The sequence below is a fragment of the Mesoplodon densirostris genome, chromosome X (genome assembly GCF_025265405.1).
Source record: "Mesoplodon densirostris isolate mMesDen1 chromosome X, mMesDen1 primary haplotype, whole genome shotgun sequence".
NCBI classification, from domain to species: Eukaryota; Metazoa; Chordata; class Mammalia; order Artiodactyla; family Ziphiidae; genus Mesoplodon; species Mesoplodon densirostris.
In genome coordinates, this window is record NC_082681.1 from 73349420 (window position 1) to 73371911 (window position 22492).

The 22492-nt window shown below is 38.7% G+C and overlaps 2 protein-coding genes across 2 annotated transcripts in view; one reads left to right on the plus strand and one right to left on the minus strand.

The window, feature by feature from the left end:
- Nucleotides 1-4596: 4596 nt before the first annotated feature.
- On the minus strand, nucleotides 4597-9167 carry LOC132481999 (cytochrome c oxidase subunit 7B, mitochondrial). The gene is made up of 3 exons (XM_060086981.1): nucleotides 9029-9167; nucleotides 6075-6199; nucleotides 4597-4798 (listed from the first exon to the last, which is right to left on the minus strand). Exons 1-3 carry the CDS (start codon nucleotides 9066-9068, stop codon nucleotides 4721-4723), a joined length of 243 nt encoding a protein of 80 aa, XP_059942964.1. The 5' UTR covers nucleotides 9069-9167; the 3' UTR covers nucleotides 4597-4720.
- A 5341-nt stretch (nucleotides 9168-14508) lies between these two features.
- MAGT1 (magnesium transporter 1) overlaps nucleotides 14509-22492 on the plus strand; it is a 48901-nt gene continuing 40917 nt past the window's right edge. Inside the window, exon 1 of the mRNA XM_060087364.1 lies at nucleotides 14509-14656. Coding sequence (XP_059943347.1) covers nucleotides 14555-14656 — 102 coding nt within the window. The 5' untranslated portion in view covers nucleotides 14509-14554. The remainder of the gene's footprint in view (nucleotides 14657-22492) is intronic.

Genomic DNA, 22492 nt, shown 5'->3' on the forward strand with positions numbered 1-22492 from the left:
CACTTAAAATTCCCCATAGATTTAAATTTTAGGCCTACAGTTAAGTATTTCAGAAAGAATTATTCTTTGCCCCTTTACACCCATCCACATAAAAATTCACTTCAGGACTCCTTACCTTCCTGGACATTCAATTGTAGTTGTCCATCAATGTGCATAGCCTTAACTATTAAGATATAAATTCAGCCCCAAATTTAAAATCTAAACTCACATCACATGTAATTAAGATGGGTTTTAAGTGGGCTTCCAATTATTAGCAAGTTGTTTTCTAACTTCAACATTAACACTGTGTTAAGCTTTCAAAGAAATTCACTGAAAGGTAGAAACCAGAAATAAAGATTTATCAGAAGAATATCAAATCTACTAGGCTCTCTAGTTTTTAAGTAAAGTTTATCATTATGAGCAACAAGATCCTCTACATTCTTAGTCACTGGGCCTTTCCCTGACTTTAAAACACATATGGAATTTAAGAAAAAAAATGTCATGAAGAACCTAGGGGTAAGACAGGAATAGAGACACAGACCTACTAGAGAATGGACTTGAGGATATGGGGAGGGGGAAGGGTAAGCTGTGACAAAGCGAGAGAGTGACATGGACATATGTACACTACCAAATGTAAAATAGATAGCTAGTGGGAAGCAGTTGCATAGCACAGGGAGATCAGCTCGGTGCTTTGTGACCACATAGAGGGGTGGGATAGGGAGGGTGGGAGAGAGGGAGACGCAAGAGGGAAGAGATATGGGAACATATGTATATGTATAACTGATTCACTTTGTTATAAAGCAGAAACTAACACACCATTGTAAAGCAATTATACTCCAATAAAGATGTAAAAAAAATTTTTTTAGTAAAGAAATGCCCATTCAAAAAAAAAAAAACACTTCAGGGTGAGAGAGTGGCATTGACGTATATACACTACCAAATGTAAAATAGATAGCTAGTGGGAAGCAGCCGCATCACACAGATCAGCTAGGTGGGATAGGGAGGGTGGGAGGGAGATGCAAGAGGGAGGGGATATGGGGATATTTGTATACATATAGGTGATTCACTTTGCTGTACAGCAGAAACTAACACAACAATGTAAAGCAATTATACTCCAATAAAGATGTAAAAAAAAAAGAAGAAAAGAAAACACTTCAGGGACCTCCCTGGTGGTGGAGTGGATAAGACTGAGCTCCCAATGCAGGAGGCCTGGGTTCAATCCCTGGTCAGGGAACTAGATCCCACGTGCATGCTGCAACTAAGAGTTCGCATGCCACAATTAAGGAGCCCGTGTGCTGCAACTAAGGAGTCCACCAGCCACAACTAAGGAGCCCACCGGCCACAACTAAGGAGCCAGCAAGCCATAACTAAGGAGTTGGCAAATCTCAACTAAGGAGCCTGTGAGCCACAACTAAGGAGCGCGCCTGCCACAACTAAGACAACTAAGACCCAGTGCAACCAAATAAATAAATATTTTTAAAAAATAGAACCTGGATAATTAAAAAAAATAAACCGGGTTTCCCTGGTGGCGCAGTGATTGAGAGTCTGCCTGCCGATGCAGGGGACACGGGTTCGTGCCCCAGTCTGGGAAGATCCCACATGCAGCAGAGCGGCTGGGCCCATGGGCCATGGCCGCTGGGCCTGCCCTTCCGGAGCCTGTGCTCCGCAACGGGAGAGGCCACAACAGTGAGAGGCCCGCGTACCGCAAAAAAATATAAATAAATAAAAATAAGTAAACCACTTCGTATCTCTAAATGAATCATCCCTAATCTCCCGTATCAATACATGAGCATACCAACACTTTTTAAATTACTACTATATTAAACTGAGCTTTCAAATAGAAGGGAATGTCTTCAAGAAGTACATCAGGTTTCCTGGCATTGAGCAGATAGTAGGCACCCCCCAAATGCTTACGAAGTGCTTATTAATATCACCAGTAAAGTTAATAGTCAGGAGGGTGAGAACACAACATCTGTGCCTCTACAACTACCATGATACCTAGTTCTAAGTAAGTTTAATGAATTTAAAAGAACAGAACACATGCACTAAAATAGTTTGAGTCAAATTAAGAATGGCACTTATGACATTCACCCTTTTTAAAAAATACTTCATAACTCCCCCAATAAGTAACATTTGAAGGATTGGCAATGCTTCTAGATCAAGTCACTTATCTAAATTCTTCAAACATTACAGAGTTTTACAGGGAGACTAATTTGACAACCTTCACACAGGATGAAAACTTTGAGTACACTAAGCAAGCTGCAAGGTCAGAATATTGTGATGACACAAAATAACTTCGACTTAAACCACAGCTTCATTTCTGGTAGTGGCCGTGGTAGTTTTATAACTACTCATCAGGACAAGATTAATCATAAAACTAAGTTTTGTTAAGTATTTTCAAAGATGCCGACTACCACCACCAGATTTTATCACACAAGGCAACACGTATGCTGACAAATAGACATTTAAAAATGTCATACTAGGACTCCCCTGGTGGAGCAGTGGTTACGAATCTGCCTGCCAATGCAGGGGACACGGGTTCGAGCCCTGGTCCGGGAAGATCCCACATGCCAAGGAGCAACTAAGCCTGTGTGCCACACCTACCGAGCCTGCGCTCTAGAGCCCGGGAGCCACAACTATTGAGCCCATGTGCCTCAACTACTGAAGCCCTCACGCCTAGAGCCCGTGCTCTGCAACAAGAGTGTAGCCACCGCAATGAGAAGCCCGCGCACAGCAACGAGCACTGCAACGAAGAGTAGCTCCCGCTTGCCGCAACTAGAGAAAGCCCACGTGCAGCAACAAAGACGCCAAAACAGCCAAAAAATAAATTTATTTTTTTAAAAAGTCATACTATTTTTATTTTATTTTATTTTATTTTTGCAGTACGCGGGCCTCTCACTGTTGTGGCCTCTCCCGCTGCGGAGCACAGGCTCCGGACACGCAAGCTCAGCAGCCATGGCTCATGGGCCCAGCCGCTCCGCGGCATGTGGGATCTTCCCGGACCAGGGCATGAACCCGTGTCCCCTGCATCGGCAGGCGGACTCTCAACCACTGCGCCACCAGGGAAGCCCCCTTACTATTTATTTTTGCCTATCAGAATAGCTGACAATTACTACTTATCTGACAGAAGTCGTATAAATCATACTGAAAATTACCTCGTCATTAGAAATTCTCAGTGCCAACTCAGGAACAAAAACAGAAGGTTAAAACTTCCTTAAAGACATGTTTATTTTGCATAATCATGTTGGAGGGTTATGTGCATTTGAATACTTTAGTCCTCTTTTAACATTCTAAATATGATATAAAGTGTTCAAATTTTACCAAATAGTGTCACTACTACGTAGTTACTAATCTTGCAACCTACTTGTGTTGCAATGACATTCAAATCCTTATTCCTACTTTTTTTTTTTTCTTTTTTTTTTTTTCTTTTTGCGGTATGCGGGCCTCTCACTGTTGTGGCCTCTCCCGTTGCGGAGCACAGGCTCCGGACGCGCAGGCTCAGCGGCCATGGCTCACGGGCCCAGCCACTTCGCGGCATATGGGATCCTCCCAGACCGGGGCACGAACCGGTATCCCCTGCATCGGCAGGCGGACTCTCAACCACTGCGCCACCAGGGAGGCCCCTTATTCCTACTTTTAAAAGTCATGAAATTACTGGCTTTGGTACATTAATGAGAAAACAGGACATATTGCCATAAGAGCAATTCTTCTAGTATTTCACCTATTGAGTAAACATTCTTCAGATGTTTGGTTAAGTATAAATCCTTATCTACATCAGGAAAATTTGGAGAGTCCTAAAAGCCACTTACCTGATAACCTACAGTATCAGGTAAATGAATTTTAGAAATCTCAAATTTAACCAATATAGATAGGTTATTCAACTGAAATTTCATTTTCTGCTCAAGCACTATTAACAAGCCACTACTTGAGGCTTACTTCAGAGCCTTTGGCTGAGGAAATAAAGCACATGGTGTAGATACTGTGTTTTCTTCAGTTAATATCTTACACATAAAATCCAATGTCATGCTGAATTCAGGATAATCCACTAATCCAAAAACTGGTATAGTTACAGAAAGCCAACAGCAGAGGTCACTAGTAGTTAGATAAGTAAAACATCTTTTCTTTAATAACCTCATAAACGTCTCAAATAAATATGCTGAAAAATATAGAGCTCTAAGATAACTGTACCAAGGGAGCCACGGAGCTAGCTAGTCTTCAGACATCCTAGGAGTTCATTTGATAGGATCACTCCTCCTATGGGTCTGGTGACACCCTAAGTTCTCTTGGCAGGAGTACAAAGGACTTAATGCCAATTCCAAATACAAACATATATGAGAGGCTGAAAGTAGTAGGTATAACCAAGATATGGACACTAAATTTTAAACTCAAAGATGCCCTAAAATAACTCTGTGATCAGTTATTCATAAACTGTAATTTCAGCCTATTATAAAGTTGACTTCTAGGTGACAGCCAAACTTTCCTTTCACACTACCTAAATAGAGAAAAGCTATTAAAGAAGTTGTACAGTGTTTTGACTTTAATATTAACACAAAGGTTAAATAAATAAAAAGTGATCAAGCTTGGTTTCATTTACAAAAGAAACAAACAAACCTACAATGAGGTTTTCAAATGTACTTTATTTCTTCAATCACGCCATATTTTAATGGGTACATAATGCTTTTACTTGGCATCAATTATGAGTTGATTTTGAAACAATTCAGTATTAAACCAGCTGGGATGATCATTGTTCTCTCCATTCCTTTGGGGTGACTCTGCCAACAGGGGACAGGTTCCATTCTATTCCAATTTGTGTTGCTGTCTGTAAGAATTAAAATGCTGTCAGTTATATGTTTAAACCAGAGCCCACTCTCCCTTGGAGAGTATTTCCTAAAGTGGCAAAGGTATTCTGCACTATAGGTTAAAAACACACAGAAAGTCACCTGGGATACAGTGCCCTCCAGGTAGGCCAAACCTAATTGCTGTCCTAATTCTCTAGAGTAGTGCTGTTCAGTAGAACTTCCAGAGATGAAGGAAATGTTCTATATCTGCACTGTCTAATACAGTTAGTCACTAGCTACATACAGCTATTGAGCAACTAAGATGTAGCTAGTATGACTCAGCAACTAAATTTTAAATTTCATTTAATTAATTCAAATTTGTATATCACATTTCTATACTACATCCTCAAAAAAATTGTTGCACTCAACCACGACTACCTAAATACTGCCAAAGAGGACTTTTATAATATCCCTTCATCAAGTAGCACTTCACTTCCAAAAGTGCCCCCATCACACATTTGTTCAACATCTGTTTACTCTTCCAATGAAGTACACACACTTATTTTAATAATATATCTGATTTCAGGAAGATCAAAATAAGAATGAAAAAGGCCTATTAATAAAGTCTTTGACTATTAAGGCAAGGGTTGTTTCATATCTTTTAAAATCAGTTTATATATTTATTATAACTTCAAGACTCCTACTTTTAACCAGCAAGTACAGTGACTGGTAAGTAGATTGGTAAATGAAGATGTAAACAACTAAAATATTAAAAGCAAGTCCCTTTATATGTCATCCATCAGAAATGCTGTACTCAGTTCTGAGGGTAGAATATAGAAGAAAGGTTGATTAAGCAAAGAAAGGTGACCAAGATGGTGAAAACCCTGGAAATCATATAACAAAAAAAAATGATCAACAGAACTAAGAATGTTTAATATGAAAGAGAAGATCCAGGAGACATGAAAGGAATCTTCTAATATCTAACAGCTGATACATGGAAATGTGATCAGAATTTCTGTATTGCAATGAAATGATGGGTAAAATATGAAGGAGGCAGATTTTAGCTCAACATAAGATCTTTTCAACCAGCTACACAATATGGAAAAGACTGCCTTTTGATCCACTAAGCAACTTGTTATCGGAAATGTTAAGAACAGATGATGGATGAATGCTCAATGTTGAGGAAGAAATTCCTGCACTAGCTGTCTCTAAAGCCCCTCCTAACTAGAAATGTACACTGTGTGAAAACATTTTGAATACATGAGATAAATGGGAATAAAAAGCATCTAAAACAGGTTATCAATCAACAGTACTTACATATGCCCACACAGCAACACAAAAAGTGGCTCCACTTGCTAATACAGCATTACCATATTTGTCATGGAAATCAGGTGCCCGCTTCTGGTGGCTCTGCCTTGCCATTGTTTGCGGAATGCTTCGAACTTAAAGGGGGATAAAAAAGAATACGGGAGCATATCTATCAATCATCAGGAAAAGAGAACATGTGTAATTGATATTGCCACTCACAGGGCTTCCCTGGTGGCGCAGTGGTTGAAAGTCCACCTGCCGATGCAGGGGACACGGGTTCGTGCCCCGGTCCAGGAAGATCCCACATGCCGTGGAGCGGCTGGCCCATGAGCCACGGCCGCTGAGCCTGCGCATCTGGAGCCTGTGCTCCACAACGGGAGAGGCCACAACAGTGAGAGGCCCGCACACCGCAAAAAAAAAAAAAAAAAAAAAAAGCATGATATTGCCACTCACAAAAGCCAAGGAAGTTAACTCTACAGTATTATGCAGTATAATAAAATGTTAAAACATATTGCAGCTAAAAGCAAAGTAGCATATTTTGAAATGCTTCACAAATAAGATTGACAGATGGATAAATATGTGATATAACAAATACAGCAAAATGTCAGTTGTAGAATCTATGTGGTGGGTATGTGGGTATTCATTATACAATTCTTCCAACTTTTCGATATGCCTGGAACTTTTCACAATAAAATGTTGAGGGGAAAAACCAAGGAAAAGTGATGTCAGTAACATCCATGACAAATTGGCATTTGTATAACCTCTGAACTTAGCTCCTACTTCATTAATTTGAGTACTTATGACTTTGATTTTCACTAAAGTTTACTCAGCAGTGCTCAACAACTTACAACATAAAGGGGTAAATAAACTCAAAATCATTAAAGCACGCTAAATGTTTATGACCTTAAAATTACCGCAAAACCTCCAAAAACTAGAGTAATCTTGATTTTTTTAAAAAGTGACTAATGAATATAGCACCATGCTAAAAGAAATGGGGTATATGGAAATGTGTAAGACACAGACCCTGTTCTTGGGTAACTTCCACTCTAGGGGAGGCTATTAAATACAAAGACACAAACCATTATAATACAAGAAAGTACAATGTTACCTAAGCACTTTGAATAGCAGGTAGGATTTGGTTATGTAGCCAGGCTATTAGATACAAAGACACAAACCATTGTAATACAAGGAAGCAGAATGTTAGCTAAGCACTTTGAATAGCAGGTAGGATTTGGTTATGTAGGCATGGGAAAGGCGAATCTGAAAAAAGCAGAGACAGAAAACCCAGTGTCCTAGAAAACAAATTACGTTTGAAGGACGAGGTAAATAAATTAGTAACAGGAGGTAAAACTAGAAAGGTTCATGGAGGGCCACTTTTTTGGTAGAGGTAAAAGCTGTTGAGCAGAATGACATGAAAACTTTGCTATTACTGCTATTTTCGCAGAGTTTTCAAACTGCCTCTGGAGGTACTTGGGGGGCTTAGGAAAGAGCCAAAACTGGAAAATGCATATTTCCAGCTGCTTTTTTCTTCCTCTCCGATCTAAGTAGCAGGTCCTTATTGTTTTAGAGCCTCAAAAGGTATGTAATGAAAAAACGTATTAAAGAAACAGCAATGTTGCCCATTCACTAGCAATTATCAATATAATGGGCTATGTGATACAATGGGTTATTTGATATAATGTGGTACAATGGGTTATTTGATATAATGTGATACAATGGGTTATTTCAGGATAGTTATTTGACCATTTAATTGTTTCTTCGCTTAAGTGCCTTAGTTTTTTTTTTTCACCTTTAGTCACACTTGGGATGAGCAAATTTACAAACATTTCCCAATGTAATCTGCTCTAGAGCAGTTAAAAAGTGAGCATGTGAATTCCACATTGAAAATAACAACCCCCAAACCCCTTTCCTGAGGTACAAGGCCCTACCTGCTCAAAAAGCAAAGAAAATAAGATTACCAAGCAAGCAATTCTGGAACACCTCATGACCTCAACACTCAGGTCACCCAAGTGGATTTCTTTGGACTTCTTCTCTGTGACAAGAAACGGTTCAGTTACCACCTATTGGTAATCTCATATAATCCTCAACAGCTCTACAAGGTAGGTATTATTTACTAAGCCCCTATTTTACAAAGGAGGAAAATGAAGTTGAGAGAGGTTAAATCATTTGCCCAAAGTGAAAGAGATAATAGACGTGGCTTTTGGAATATGAAAAACCGGTCAGGCAACTACTTTTTGGTTATTGTCAAAGGTGCTTGAGTGTTTAGAACACATATCTAGTAATACTTCTAATGACTCCATAAACAGAAAATAAAAAGATGGCTGAAGAAGCTAAATGGTAGTTGTTTAAGGTCACTTTCATTGTAAAACTGCTCACGTTACGCAAGGTCACCTTCAGTGCAAATCAAGTATGGAAATGACTTTTATCTCTCCAGCCTAGTGCATTCTCAGTACATAATGCTGGTCTCAAAATTTCCCTGTACCTGCCTAATTTTTAGGTAAGAAAAAAATGACCACAATTATTTAGTTAATAATCCACAAATAACATAAAAGCTGCAGTGCTACCATTTAGGTTGTCTCCCTGCAATGAAACCAAGAATTGGAGAAGAGGCTCTTCCATTTGCGGGTAAACGTGTCCCCAAAGCTAAAGTTTATGGAATTACTTAAGGAACGAGAAGTGTTCACCAAGTGTCTCCCTTGAAATCGTAGGCTACCGAATAATAATAATAAAAAAAAAGCAGAGCTGGGTTATGACTCCAGTAACAAAAGAGAGCTGGGAACCCAAACAGAAACGCTGAGCGATTAGGCTAATGCTAAAGACATTTTCCCAATTACTTGGGGTGAGGTGGGAGACCGAGCATTTAGAATAAGGTCGAGATGCACATGGAAGGAAGGGGCACGAAAGACCACGAGGACAAATGGATAAAGGCAGTTGGAAAAGATATGCTCACAATTTTTGCTCACCTCCGAGACGACTTAGTGCGTTTTTGGCCAAGGGAAACATCGTGAAGCAGAAGACAGAACGGCGGTAACTGCAGTTGCTGACTTCTTGCAATTTCACCTCTAGTAACCTTGCAAAGCACCCTGAGAAACAAAATGGCTTCCGGCTGAGCTCTTTAAAGAGATTTGATGAATCTCGCGAGACCTGTAAAAAACCTATAGAATTTGTCCTCTTTACAGCACGGAAGGATGAACGCCTTGTGGGAAACGAAGTTTTACACTTTGTAAATGACATATCAGGATATTTACGTAACAATGAGAGAATCCCTGGCCTGGAAGCCAGGTTTAGGGCTCTATAGAGGAGAGCTGAGACATTGATCTCAGACTGAGACATCAAAGGCACCAGCTTCAAGATAGTGTTTTAGAGGCTTGAGCTTGTATCTCTCTCCACACTAGCAGTGCTTTCTGTTCCCTCCAAACTTCCTTCATTTCTTTAATTTTTTTCCTATTACTACCTACTAATTCGTTTAACTTTTAATTTTGAAATGATTTCAAGTTATGAGGAAACTTGCAAGAACAGTAAAAAGAATTCTTAATATGTAGATAAATATGTGCTAAAACAAATTTAACAAATTGTTGATTGTAGAATCTTGGCAGTGTGTGTTCAGAGTACAATTCTTTCACTTTGTCTGTATATTTGGATATTTTCATAATAAAATATTGGGGGAAGGAGAATTCCTGTACACCCATTACCAAGGTACACCACTTGGTAATATTTTGTCACATGTTTTCTTTGTGTGTGTGATTAAATACATGTACATAAAAGATGTATATATAAATGCATCTCTTTTTTTCTGAACCATTTGACAATAACTTGCATATGTCATGTGCTTTTACCTGTTAATCCTTCAGGGTTCATTTCCTAAGAGTAAGCTATTCTCTTACATAACCACAGTACAGTTATTAAATTCAGAAATTTTAATATTGAGACAGTACAGCTCATATTCCAATTTCACCAATTACCCCAATATCTCTATCCAGAATTCAATCCAGTTCCCTGTATTGAATTTAATTATCTTTTTTTTAAACATCTTTATTGGAGTATAATTGCTCCACAATGGTGTGTTAGCTTCTGCTTTATAACAAAGTGAATCAGCTATACATATACACACATCCTCATGTCTCTTCCCTCTTGCGTCTCCCTCCCACCCTCCCTATCCCACCCCTCTAGGTGGTCACAAACCACCGAGCTGATCTCCCTGTGCTATGCGGCTGCTTCCCACTAGCTATCTATTTTACATTTGGTAGTGTACATATCTCCATGCCACTCTCTCACTTCGTCCCAGCTTACCCTTCCCCCTCCCCGTGTCCTCAAGTCCATTATCTACGTCTGTGTCTTTATTCCTGTCCTGCCCCTAGGTTCTTCAGAACCTTTTTTTTTTTTAGATTCCATATACATGTGTTAGCATAAGGTATTTGTTTTTCTCTTTCAGACTTACTTCACTCTGTATGACAGACTCTAGGTCCATCCACCTCATTACAAATAAGTTATGTCTTTAGTCTCTTATAAAATCAAACGGTTCCTCGGCCTTTCTTTCTTTCATGGCACTAATTTTTTTCTTACTAAGGTAAACTTTATACTCTCAAGCTTACATATGAAGGAAGTGAGGTGCAGAATCAAGATTAGGCAATTGTAAGTGACAACTGGTAACGGACCTTCTGACTCCACAGGTCTGTGCTCTGTAATATATTTGAAGAGTACAGGCCAGTTATTTTGTAAAAGTTCCCTCAAATTTTGTGTGCTTGATGTTTTCTCGTAATTAGATTCAGTTAATGCACTTCTGACAGGAATACTACATGACAGATATGTCTTCTTAGGGCATCTTATCAGGAAGCCTATATTAGCTTGTCCCATTATTGATAGGGCCAACTTTAATCATTTGGTCAAAAGGGTGACCTCCTAGTTCCTATAGTATAAAGTTACTGTTTTTCCCTTTGTCATTAATAAGTAACATCAGGAATACATTCAGACTATGTATATATCCTGTTCTTTATCAAACTTCCACCCACTAGTTTTTATATCCATTGATGATTTTTGCCTAAAAGAATTATTAGTATGAAAGTTGCAAAATGGTGATTTTATAACTCTATCATTCCTTCCATATTTAATGCTGAGTGTTCTACTATAAAGAGGAGTTTTATCTTCTCCCCTATTTATCTGTTCACTATCAGTGTGGATCCATGGATTCCATATGTTATAATCCATTGCTATAATGATTTATTTTAATGCTCAATAGTCTCAGATGCAGTCAGTAGGGTTCCCTTCAAGCTGGCTTATATGTCTTTTTTATGACGTCGCCATCATTTTTTTTGAGCACATCTTTATTTTCTGACACAAGGCTCATCTTGTACTTTCCCTGCCCCAGCACTGGAATCAACCATTTTCCGAAGGAGCCCTAATTTCTTTCAGGGATGGCATTTAACAACCTAGATTTGGCACTAGGTTTGCTCATTGATATTGGAGTGTCACTGTTTCTAGTCCTTCCTGTGAATAGAGCTAGGAATATATATCATGAATGATAAATTTATACAAATACTTCCAATTCCAGTCCAACCCCCAAAAGTTCTTTATTACTTTCCCTCATTTCATATTTGTATCTCCCTTCTTACACAGTGAGAATCCTGGCTCTCAACATCAGTGTTTTTACATATTACATTATACACAATATATTTTCAGAATTGCTTTGCTCATATCACTATGAAAAACAAATCTACCTAGTAGAGTTTAAGATTTGCTTGTAGTTGTGTTTTTTTCTTTAGGCTAATGGTATGTAATCAAGGTAGTGTGTTCATAAATTTTTCAGATTAGTTATTTTTTTTAGTGTGGTTGTTTTTCATTTGAAATAGAGTTGTGTTCCCTTTTTTCTGTTTGTATTCAATTTGTTTTTTAACCCATTCTTACTGATGTGATTTTTAAATGTTTAATTTATTTTTTAAATTGTGGTAAAATATACATAACATAAAATTTACCATTTTAACCATTTTAAAGTGTATAGTTGAGTGGTATTAAGTACATTCACATTGTTGTACAACTATCACCACCATCCATCTCCAGAACTTTTTTCATCTTGCAAAACCTCATGATTTGCTTTTATATTTTATTTAAAAAATATTAACATTATTTCAAAAGTCAAAGCTATACAAACTGGTGTACTTAGAGAAGTGTCATTCCCTCTCATAACTTTTCTACTCCATTTCCTCCACCTCCTGTAGGTAACCAATTTCATTAATTTCTGATTTAAGCTTTCTGTGTTTCCTTTTGCAAAATGGGCAAACGTATATATTTTCTTATTTCCTCTTCTATTTTACACAAATGTAGCATAATATGTATGTACTTTTGCACTTGGTTTTTTCACTTTCACAATAGGTCTTGAAAATTCATATCATTTACAGAGCTCTTCCTCATTCCTTTTCTTTACAGCTGTGAAATACTTCATGGGATTTATGTACCATAATATATTCAATCATTCTCCTATATTTGAACATTTAGGTGGTTTTGAGAATATTTCAATTACAAATAATGCTGAAATGAATAAATTTGTGAGCATATATTTTCTTATTATTGGAGTAGATTCCTAGAAGTGGGATTGCTGAATCAAAGGATAAATGCATTAGATATTAAGTTATCCTCCATTTTTCATTCCCACCAGCAATGTATGAGGGTGCCTGTTTCCCCACAGACTCAATGACATCATGTATTGAATTTTTGCCAAAATGATAGGTGAGATTTTTGTGTACTTAAAAAACTTACCTTAATTTTTTATTTGTTAAATTTACATGCAGTAAAATTCACTCTTTTTTAGTGTAGTCTTCTGAGTTTTGACAAATGCAAACAGTGTGTAACCACCCCAATAATTAAGGAGAGAAAGGCTGTATCCTTACAAAAAATCTCCTTGTGTGGCCCCTTTGTAGTCAGTCTCTCTCCCCACCTCCAGCCCCTGATAGTCACTGATCTGTTCTCTACCTTTCTAGAATGTCATATAAATGGAATCATATGGCATGTCTCAGTGTTCTTTTTAAAAATTTTTCTTACTATGAGTGTCTGTAAACATTTTAATTTTTTACATATCTCTAGATCACATCTCTTCAGAAGCAGCTATTTTCCCTTCCATACCCATCTCTTTGTCTCTCCAACTTAATGAAATTATTTTCCTCTCTGTGTGTTTCTCAGCAGGGCCTAAAAGAATAGTCATATAATATTCCACAGCATCAAAATAAATCCAAATTACATGCAATAGGTTTTGTTGGTGTTTCTCCTCTTGAGTATATTATTCTTCTCTATTATCCCAGTTTTACAACCCACAATGATAAACAGAACTGGGCCAAATAAGTGGAAGGTTCTGCTATGTAGGATTTTTATTATTTTTTAGATAAGGGAATTGGATATTTAAGAAAACCGATTATGACACAAAAACTTTAAAAAGACAGAAGTGCTTTCTTCTGTAACAGAAATTTAAGTCCTTGTTCATGCCTACCTAATAAACCTAAAGGTTTGCCATGAATAAACACTTTAGAATATAACTTTTGATGTCGGCTGTGTTCAGCCCATGTAGCACAGTTCCTGGGACACACAAGGTATTCAACAAGCTCTTGTTCATTCACTTTTAAAAATATCCCTCAGTAACATTGTTTTTGCTTTCCTGCTTTTACTTTTTTTTTTTTTTTTTTTTGGTTGTGCTGGGTCTTCCTTGCTGTGTGCGGGCTTTCGTTAGTTGTGGTGAGCCGGGGCTACTCTTCGCTGCGGTGCGCGGGCTTCTCATTGTCCTGGCTTCTCTTGTTGCAGGGCACGGGCTCTAAGCACGCAGGCTTCAGTAGTTGTGGCTTGCGGGCTCTAGAGCTCAGGCTCAGTAGTTGTGGCACACGGGCTTAGTTGCTCCACGGCATGTGGGATCTTCCCCGGTGAGGACTCGAACCCGTGTGCCCTGCATTGACAGGCGGATTCTTAACCACTGTGCCACCAGGGAAGCCCCAATTTTAATTTTTTTTTTTGAAATGCTTTGGAGGCCAAATAAGGGACTTGGATAGCTCCTATCAATCACGTGGCTAGGTCCAAGTTTTCTAGAATACTACACGTAAGAGGTGTTCAAAGAGTTCTAAAGAGCCTCCGGGAAAAACTTTCTGTTGTAACAAGCTTAAGCCATCTTGGACGCCGAAAAGCCGCAAAGCTTCACAATTGCGCACGCGTATTTGAAGGGCTGTTAAGCTCGCCATCTTTACGTTTAATGAAAGGGGCGGCCCCTCATCCTTAGCGGACCAATGTAAAACCTCCAGATTGTCATTTTTCTATTGGCTAACAGGGACCAATTAGAAGTGAACCTTCTTTTAGCGGGCGTCTGGCTGTACAGCGCCCTGACGTAATGTGAGGGGACTACAGGAAGGGCTGAGCTGGACCAATGAGGAGGCGCGAGGGGCCTGGTTTGCCTGTTCTCACGCCCAACACTCAGACCCAGCCCCAGGAAAGTTTCCCTTCTAGGAAGGAGAGAAGAGAACATGGCAGCGCGGTGGTGGCTTTGGTGTGTCTCAGCGATCGTGGCGGTGGCACTGCTGCTCGTTTACGGGGTTCCCTCAGCCTCTGCCCAGAGAAAGAAGGAGGTGAGGATGCTGTTTCCAGCAACACGGGCTTCTCCCAACGAGTGGGGCTTGAGAGGGTCTGTTTTGTCCTTCCCGATCCCTTTTCCCCGCCGATTCTGTATCTTTGGTGGCTCCAATTCTGACGTTTTTGGAATTGTGGGGTTCGCGAGGGAAGAAACTGTAATACCTTGCCTTCTGGGTCTGTAGAGTCTGAGAGTGGGGTGGGGTAGGTGACAAGCTGGCTTCTATAGGCCTGTGGATGTACACAGCTACGAGTGTTGACACTTCTTTGAGTATGGGCCCCATCAGGTGGTGGCGGGAAGTTCGACTTTAGGTTCAAGGGGTAGAATATCTGAGTCTTTCTTCTGTCAGTAGATGTAACTCCCTTTTAGACGTGTGAGAACTATATATTTTGTAGCATTTTCACTTCAGGAATGAGAGGAGTAAACAGAAGAGTGGAGCTATGCCAATTTTATTTCATTGTCCAAGTAATAGATTAAAAGCAAGTTACCAGAGTGAAGTTCTTAAACCATTTTCAATGATTTACCAAATATCAAGCACGCCAGGCGTTGTTGTGAGGAGCTTAGTGGATATAAGTGAACAAAACTAAGATTCCTCCTCGTGGAATTTACTGACTTTGGCAAGTGGAGGAGATACAGTATTCTTTACTCACCATTAAGCAATCCAAGCTGAGGAATTTTAACATTGTTGTTTTGAAACATGTGTAGAGCCGTATGCGCTTAGAGCTTTACAGATTACTAGCAATGCTTTATGCTCTCTAATTTTATAAATGAGGAAACCCAAGTCCTAAACTTACACAGTTAACTGTTGCAGAACAAGGACTGAAATCCTAGGTCAGTCAGTCTTATGCTATTTCCTGTACATTCTCCTTTTAGTACACAATACCTGTACAGGCCCTTTTAAAATGCCTTTTAAACATCTCCAATGCTTGTCAACTTGAGCTGAATTTAAGAGAACCTACCTTCTCTGTTTTTGAATATGTGTATTATTCCATAAGAAAAAAATAAGCTAGGATATTAAAACGAGTTACTTAATAGATTGGCAAAAAGTAAAAATAAAAATATACAATTTTCAAAGTAATGGTGAAATGAGCAGGCTCATACACTGGAACTAGAAATGTATGTGCTTTTTTAGGAGGGTTCCAAGCCATTTTTACGAGGAAAACAAGATGTAGAGCAATACATAGTTTTATATTCTAGAGGCCTTTTATGTTAAATATATATATAAGTGTATGTATATATAGAGAGAAACCTTTGTAAGGATATACAACAATGGATATCTCTGGGTAGTTGGGATTGTTCATTATGGGAACACTGTAACGTTTTACCTTATATGTTGGTATTGTCTAAATTTCTACAACCACCATTTTTTAATAAAACAGTGAAAAATGTCAAAAACTAGTATTTCTACCAATTAAGTTATTTATTCATTTAACCTCTCACTAAACTAGAAGCAGAAGAGCCTAGCAGGGGATAGGTTACGTTCAAAAGGAATCAGCAATGAATTATGTACTTCATTTTTTATTTTTTAAACTTCTTTATTGGAGTATAATTGTTTTACAATGGTGTGTTAGTTTCTGCTTTATAACAAAGTGAATCAGTTATACATATACATATGTCCCCATATCTCTTCCCTCTTGCATCTCCCTCCCTCCCACCCTCCCTATCCCACCCCTCTGGGTGGTCACAAAGCACTGAGCTGATCTCCCTGTGCTATGTGGCTGTTTCCCACTAGCTATCTATTTTACGTTTTGTAGTGTATATATGTCCATGCCACTCTCTCACTTTGTCCCAGCTTACCCTTCCCCCTCCCCGTGTCCTGAACTCCATTCTCTAGGAGGTCTGTGTCTTTGTTCCCGTCTTGCCCCTAGGTTCTTCATGACCTTTTTTTTTTTTTTTTTAGATTCCATATATATGTGTTAGCATATGGTATTTGTTTTTCTCTTTCTGACTTACTTCACTCTGTATGACAGACGCTAGGTCCATCCACCTCGGTACAAATAACTCAATTTTGTTTCTTTTTATGGCTGAGTAATATTCCATTGTATATATGTGCCACATCTTCTTTATCCATTCATCTGGTGATGGACACTTAGGTTGCTTCCATGTCCTGGCTATTGTAAATAATGCTGCAGTGAACATTGTGGTACATGAGTTTTTTTGAATTATGGTTTTCTCAGGGTATATGCCCAGTAGTGGGATTGCTGGGTCATATGGTAGTTCTATTTTTAGTTTATTAAGGAACCTCCATACTGTTCTCCATAGTGGCTGTATCAATTTACATTCCCACCAACAGTGCAAGAGGATTCCCCTTTCTCCACACCCTCTCTAGCAATTATTGTTTGTAGATTTTTTGATGATAGCCATTCTGACCAGTGTGAGATGATATCTCATTGTAGTTTTGATTTGTATTTCTCTAATGATTAATGATGTTTTATGTACTTTAAAATTGTTAACACGGTGGATTTTATGTTATATGAATTTTATCTCAATAAAATTTTTTTTTAAGGAATCAGATTCTAACTCCCTTCCCATCATGCCACTGTTCAAGACCCTTATCGCTCTTGCAAATCTCTTGCCATAACTGCCTAACTGGTCATCCTTGAACTCATCCTTCATAGTGTTGCCAGAGATGCTAAGGTAAAAAACTGAAAGGTTAAAATAACCTATTTTGCAAAGTATAAAAGGACTCCTGTAGTCTGTCCCTTGTCTGCTTTTTCCAGGCTCATCTCAATTCAAGCTCCGCCCTCTACTGGCCGCATGGCTTTCAGGATCTTAGTTCTCCCACCAGGGATTGAACCCTTGCCCCGGCAGGCAGTGAGAGTGCCGAGTCCTAACCACTGGACTGCCAGGGAATTCCTGCCTTGATCTTTCTACACTCTCTCACAAGTATCTATACTTGCTGGAGTATCTCCCTTCCTCTCCCTCACCCCACTCCCTCATTCACTTGAGGGTTCCTACTCTTCAAGTCTTAGCTCAAACATTACCTTCCTTCTTAACTAAGATTTTCCTGGTTCCCCCAGGTGAATTGAGATGAATTCAGCACATTGTATTGTCATTGTTTATATACCAGTCTTTCCCATTAGACTCTGAGCATCTTGAATACAGACACTTTTGTTTAATTGAGGTATAGTTGATTTACAATATTATATGAGTTTCAAGTGTACAACATGGTGATTCACCATTTTTAAAGATAGTACTCCATTTATAGTTATTATAAAATATTGGTTATGAATACAGACTCTTTTTTTTTTTTCTTTTGCGGTACGTGGGCCTCTCACCGCTGTGGCCTCTCCCGTTGCGGAACACAGGCTCCGGACGTGCAGGACCAGCGGCCATGGCCCACGGGCCCAGCTGCTCCACGGCATGTGGGATCCTCCCGAACCGGGGCACGAACCCACGTCCCCTGCATTGGCAGGCGGACTCTCAACCACTGTGACACCAGGGAAGCCCTAGACACTTTTAAATTAATTTTTTTCACACCTAGCAGTATCTGTCAATAAACATCTAATTAATTAATTAATTAACTGTGTACATATAAAGTCACGAATCTGTTCTTTCACTTGAGGGCTTGTTTAGATTTCACAATCTAAAATTGGATTTTCGCATCAGTAAACAAGGAATAAATATAGGCTGGTAAAGTTGGTTTCGTTTTTATACCTTTCCCCTGTAACTGAGCATGTTTTGGACTTTTTAATAGTGAGATTACTGTGATACTACTTAGAGAGAGTTTAAAAATATAGGCGTTTTGTTGCAAAACGCTTTTTTGTCAATTTTTGAAAACATTATTTTGTAAAAAATCCCAGGTCTATCCACCATAGTAGATTTGGCTTTAAATGGTAGGATAATGTATGATCTTATAATCTAAGTATTCTGTTTAAAAAGACACCTCTCCTTAATGAATATAATTAAGAGTCACTTTGTATAACTAAGTCACTTTGCTGTACAGCAGTAATTAGCACAACATTGTAAATCAACTACACTTCAGTTAAAAAAAAATAGAGGGCTTCCCTGGAGGCGCAGTGGTTAAGAATCTGCCTGCCAATGCAGGGGACTCAGGTTTGAGCCCTGGTCCAGGAAGATCCCACATGCCGCGGAGCAACTAAGCCTGTGCACCACAACCACTGAGCCTGAGCTCTAGAGCCTGAGAGCCGCAACTACTGAGCCTTTGTGCCTATAGCCCGTGCTCCGCAACAAGAGAAACCACCAAAATGAGAAGCCCAAGCACCGCAACGGAGAGTAAGCCCTGCTCGCCACAACTAGAGAAAGCCTGTGTGCAGCAATGAAGATCCAATGCAGCCAAAAATAAATAAGTAAAATAAATAAATTTATTTTAAAAATAGAGAAGAACAACAAAAAAAGACACCTCTCCTAAATGAGTATAATTAAAAATCACTCAAGTTCTTCATGGTTGTCTGTTGTTAAATGGAATGCTACCCTACTTATCGGATTCCTTACACTTGTAACAGTGTTTTCACTGGAACATTGACTCTAATATTTATTCAGTGCCTTCTACATGTCATGCACTATGGTTTACATGCATTATCTCTAATCCTCACAATAACCCTTCAGAGTATTAGCCCTTTTTGAAAGGTGAGGAAACTGACACTGAGCAAGAGAGACGTTGGCGGTTTGCCTAAAGAAGCACAGCTGTAGAGGCTGAGCTGGGATTCTACCCCTTGTCTGACTCCAAAGTGTATGCTCCCTGCTAGGCCACAAAGACTTATTTTGCAGTGACTTATTTTATTTTTATGGTGAATTATTTCTCCCTCTGGTAGAAAGAAAGTTGCTTATTCTTGCAACTGGTGTCATTTTAGGGAGGCAGCATGATAAAAATGAAATGGCATGATCTTTGACAAAATTATCCATATTTCAAGACTTCCCTGGTGGTCCAGTGGGTAAGACTCTGAGCTCCCAATAGAGGGGGTCTGAGTTCGATCCCTGGTCGGGGAACTAGATCCCGCATGGATGCCGCAACTAAGAGTCCACATGCCACAACTAAAGATCCCACCTGATGCAAGGAAGATCCTGCATACTGCAACTAAGACACAGTACAGCGAAAATAAATAAATAAATATTTTAAAAAATAATAATTGACAATTCTTCACTTGTAAGAAATTATCCATGTTTCTTGATCTACTTCTGGGAATCTGTAATAGAAAAATAATATGGAATATGGAAAACAGTGTCTTTTTTTTCTTTTTTTTTTGGCCACGCTACGTGGCTTGTGGGATCTTAGTTCCCCGATCAGGGATCGAACCTGGGCCCTGTGAGTGAAAGCCCTGAGTCCAAACCACCAGACTGCCAGGGAATTCCCTGGAAAAGAGTGAATGCACAAAGCATACTGAAACATTAAAAAATGGTCTTAATAATGCTAGGGTGACAGATAGTTTTCCTCCCGTTTTCTCAGTTTCCAAAAAATTGTGTAGAATTTTAAAGACCATGTATGTTAATGCAACCCAAGTGATCTTTAGCAAGTTACTCTGAGTCTCATTTTCCTTATCAGTAGAATGGGAAAATGCCTATCTTCTTTTGTATTGTGAGAATTAAAGGAGATGAGGGCTGTAAAGTGCCTAATGCAGTACCTGATATGTGGAAGACATTAGATGAATATTATTGATAGAAAATAAAATAAGATTGTGTCCTCTGCAATATAAAATATTTTTCTATTGATCTTTTTGTATTGTTTTTATGAAGATTATTCAGAAAATAAAATTATGTGCATATTTTGACAAGGCAGGGAATTATTGGAAAAACTTCTATATTCTTTGACATTGCTTTGAGAAGTGATACATGAAAGTATCACATGCGCAAAACCCCAGCAGTTAGAAAATACCTTATTACCAAGAACCAAAGGCTCAGTAGCATTGCAAAACAAACAAATTGAGACATCCTCCAAAAATAAACATCAAGAGAGGGGACAGTGGTATATTTTAGCCCTGTCCAAGAAATACGTGAACTGAGAATGGAGCAGATAGCATTTAAGGATTACAAATACTCTCTTCTCTGTTCACAGTCTTTCTCCTTCAGTCATTATCTGCCAATTATGTTTCCAGGTCTGTTCAGTCTCACTTGTAATTTAAGATTGGAGTTGAAAATTTATTCCTTAACCAGGAATTTTTTAAACTAACATTTGTAGGCTAGTGGATTATTAAGAAAGCTAAAAATATCAAGAATTTTTATGAATAAACCCTGATGGTCTAGAACACAGATATAATGAAATACGTTTTGGGGGAAAGGGAGGTGTATTTTAGAGGAATTCAGACTGGTGATGCTTAGCTTTATTACTTCTGAAATTCAAAAGTAATCTTAATGGCAGCATCAGAATTTAGCTTTAAATTGTAGTGGATTCCTATATGCCAGGGGTCCCCAACCACCGGGCCACAGATTGGTACCGGTCCGTGGCCTGTTAGGAACAGGGACTCACAGCAGGGGCTGAGCGGCGAGCCGCTGGGCGGGCAAGCGAACCTTCATCTGTATTTACAGCCGCTCCTTATTGCTTGCATTACCTCCAGAGCTCCACCTTCTGTCAGATAAGCGGGGGCATTAGATTCTCATAGGAGTGCGAACCCTACTGTGAACCGCGCATGCAAGGGAGCTAGGTTGCGCACTCCTTACGAGAATCTAATGCCTGATGATCTGAGGTGGAGCTGAGGTGTTGATGCTCTGCAAATACAGATTATCATTAGCCGAGAGCTTTGACTGTACAGAGACCATAATAAGTCAACTGCTTGCAAACTCATATCAAAACCCTATCAGTGAGTGGCAAGGGAAAACAAGCTCAGGGCTCCCACTGATTCTGCATTATGGTGAGCTGTATAATTATTTCATTATATATTTCAATGTAATAATAATAGAAATAAAGTGCACAATAAATGTAATGCACTTGAATCATCCTGAAACCATCCCCCCACTTCCCACCTCCGTCCATGGAAAAAGTGTTCCATGAAACCAGTCCCCGGTGCCGAAAAGGTTGGGGACCACTGCTATATGCTATATTTGCTAAGTGATATTTAGTGATAATAGGAGAATTTGTAGTTGTTAAGGCTTAATCTATTTTGCTAGAGCTAATTGGGATACATATTATGCAAGCAAGTAGAATAAAGTTAAATTAGTGCAGTGTTGTGTTACTGCACTTTCTTGGTCCTCTTAATCCCTTGTAGTCGTAAAATTTTCATCGTACTTGATTATTACTAACAGAATTAGAGATATTAATTGACTTCCTGTTAGTAGGATTATTTTGTGGCCATACTAATTTAAATGTTTCAAGAGAAGAAAAAGACTTTAAGCTTACTTAACTTTGTTGGTATTATATTTTAATTGTGAATATTATTACTCTTCTTTTTGTTTTATTTAAATAGTTGAAAGTAGAGTAATGTACTCCAAGAAGGGGAGATATCAATTGATTGTGGAAGTCTTTGCTTATAAATTTAATGTTTTTTCATAGTAAACTTTTATTTTGTTTTAAATAAATATATCCGGTGCAAATTTAAAAACTGGATGGATATATTTTCTCAAATGTTTTTTAAAACTGTAGTGGAAAAAGTATTTGCAATAGGAGTTGTTTCCAAATCAATTACGTTTTTGAGTTGCTGAGCTCACTTGATAAACCTCTTACCTTTATGTACTATAGTCGTTGGAAAATATCTTTCTTACTAACAACTTTAAAGTATTAAATAGTAAATAGAAGGACCTGAAGGTCACAGATGACATATTAATCCTTTACTTTTGAAGGTTATGACTTTGGAAGATAAAGGAATATTTAGAGAGTGAATAGTGGGACTTAGTGTAGAGCCCATAGAGAAACAAAATTTTTATTTCTGAGGCATAGCTTTCA